Source organism: Frankliniella occidentalis, unplaced genomic scaffold (assembly GCF_000697945.3).
Source record: "Frankliniella occidentalis isolate FOCC.00 unplaced genomic scaffold, Focc_3.1 Scaffold92, whole genome shotgun sequence".
NCBI classification, from domain to species: domain Eukaryota; kingdom Metazoa; phylum Arthropoda; class Insecta; order Thysanoptera; family Thripidae; genus Frankliniella; species Frankliniella occidentalis.
Window position 1 is genome coordinate 964,812 of NW_026267221.1, and position 2,716 is coordinate 967,527.

Sequence of the window (2,716 nt, forward strand, 5' to 3'; positions counted from 1 at the left end):
GAGATCGGCCTTTTGAGTGCCTGGTCTGCTTAAAGAGATTTGTTGAGTCAGGGACTCTGAAGAAACATCTACAAACCCACACAGCAGAGAAGCCGTTTGAATGCACATTCTGCCAAAAGAGATTTGCTCATTCTCGAGATTTGGAAAAACATTGTCATACCCACACTGATGATAAGCCTTTTAAATGTACGGTGTGTCAAAGGACATTTCCTCAGTCTGCGAGTCTGCTTACTCACCTACAAACCCACTTACATGATTAGCGACCTGAAACTTCGTATTTCCATATACATTGCTTTTCAGCGTTATTTGTGTCACAAACGACTAATGTTGGCTAGATGAACAGTCTTTTACCTTTTCTGTATGACATTACATATTGCATGTGTACTAAATGTAGTTTCCCTTGCTAGTTAGTATAGACTTGTCGCCTATTTTAAAGAGTGGCGGATATAACACCGGAAATCATGGAATAAGAAAGGATTGTTACTAGCATCTCGGCGCCCGGGTTATTCTCACTAATTTTTGTTAAACAATAATGGTTTTGCTTGGATATTTTCCTTAATTTCTGTTAAACTATTGTGGCCTGTACCCCTCGTATATCTGTTCTGTTCAGTGACTTCTTATATAAAAATAAATCTTATTTGTATTCGTTTTCACTCTTAATTTTTGTAAAGTATTTGTGTGCGTCTTTTTATTTGTATCTTTTTTATCTATTAGCCGAACGGTCTCCGTACGCAGAACATGTCCGAATACGAAGACCATAATCCCCGCGACGCTTACGGCCTCTTGGGATGGAAAAGCGTTGCCACAAGGACCGTTTCATTTCAGGGTCACCATAACAATTTCTCGTAGGAATAATAACCACCATCATCCACCATGGGCTCTGCTGTCTGTTCCGACAGCCCTAGTCCATTATATCTCTGATCGTCACCCAGAGCTGCAGCCCCAGCCCCCAGGTCCTCCGGGCCGTGCCCCAGCCCCGCGCACGCCTTAGCCGCGCCCCCGGGGCCGCGGGCGCGCGGCGGAGCCCCGTCCGTCTGGCACCACAACCGCGGCGGCGCGCGCAGCCCGGGGGGCTCTAACCTGTTATAGAGGTGTTGACCCATTATTTCCACCTTTTTAGCGCGATTCATTATTGCCGAGGCGTGTGTAATGGGCCGTGGACCTGCGGCCCGTGGCACTGCTCCTCCAGGCGTTCCAGGCTCCGGCTCCCTCCAGGCTGCTCCAGGCGGGGCAACGCGGGGGAAGGAGAGGAACACTCACCGGTCCGTTTACAAATAGCCGGATTTGGATTTATTTTCGATTTCACCTCTTTTGTTCGTCTTGTCGACGGAAATAAAAGTAATCTATCAGTTTTGATTTTTCTCGGCGAAGAAAAAATTGAGATCACTCGTTTTAGTCGGCGACCGCACTTGTTAACAGGACCGTCTTGCCGATATGTTGCTGCGGGGCTGGGATCTTCTCGTGGTGTACGCTGATCGCTGGTAAGGCGCGGTGTGCCTGGTGTGCCACAAGGACCCGGGTCAGCCCGCTCCAGCGACTCCAGCCCGGGCCTGACCAAGGGGACACGTGTTAATTAAGAGGATCCGATAACACACGCGTGTGCAGCGCGCACAACACGGCACCGCGCCACAAATCACCAGAGTGAGAAGTAAATAAAGCGCGCGAAAAGGACACAAAAGGAGTCGCGGGGCCAAGGGGGGCGCGGGTGATGTATGGTGGGGGGAGGGGCGGCAGCAGCAGCGTCATTATCGCCTCAGTGTGTCACCATACGAGCGCCCGTCGGTCAGAATTCTGCAAGGGGTGCGTAACGGTTACTTCACTGATATTAAAAGGGTTCAACTGCACTGGAAAAAGTAAGGTGCCTAGTCCTACCTTCAGAAGGCACCAACCTTAAAAATTTCTTGAACGCATTTTCCGAACGTTCTACTTGTAAGCACTGTCAATAGACGCCAACCCATTTACAGTGAGCTCAATTGCATCCGTAAAGTTTGTCTCACGTTCACGCCTAGAGATTCGCCGTTGTCCCTGTCTCAAAATTATCCCCGACATCGCTTTGCGGGCATGTCGTACGCGAATATCGTTATCGCCACGCATATGTCATCATCGACATCGGGCTCCGTCATTACCGTCCCGTGGCCGCTCGATTCCCATGGGGCACAATGGGGCCTCCCGGCCGCCTATGGCCGCGCCTGGCACTCCCGCCCGGCCGGCTTTACGACGCTGCGCACTCATCGTACCCGCTAACGGGCGCGTTTAGTGCCGATCGGTATGCACAAGTGTTTGCGCGCCCCTCTCGAGTTTCACTCGGACGTGTCCCGCCAGCGGAGCTCCGCCGTAAATCAAATTCAATTTAGCAAAACAAACGTTTTTGGTTTGCGCGGCGGCACAAGAAGAGGAGACAGGGGGCAGGGACGCGCTCTTCTCATCTTTTATTTTCAAGAAGGGCATGGAAGCAGACATTCGGCAGTGAGTGGGTTAAATTCGTAGGGGAAAAGTGTGTCCGCAAGGTGATAGGGCTATGGACGTACCTTACCTTAAGGAGCCCAAAGCAGAGTGGTTCATACTGTACCTAGCGCATGGAGCCGTGTCCAGGTGCGGACGGACAGCTGCAGTCCGCGCGGTGCTGCTCGCCCCCTTGTGCACTGAGTGGTGTAGAACCTGGCTAAAATACGCATGAAATATGCCGGCGGGTGAATAAAGAATCGTAAATAGGTGT

The 2,716-nt window shown here is 51.1% G+C and overlaps 1 protein-coding gene across 1 annotated transcript in view; it reads left to right on the forward strand.

Annotated features, from left to right (window-relative positions):
- Positions 1-660, forward strand: part of LOC113215413 (gastrula zinc finger protein XlCGF57.1-like) — a gene marked incomplete in the record, with an annotated part of 80,992 nt that extends 80,332 nt beyond the window's left edge. The window contains 1 exon segment of the mRNA XM_052269436.1: positions 1-660. Within this exon segment, the coding sequence (XP_052125396.1) occupies positions 1-260 (260 nt within the window).
- Positions 661-2,716: the final 2,056 nt, after the last annotated feature.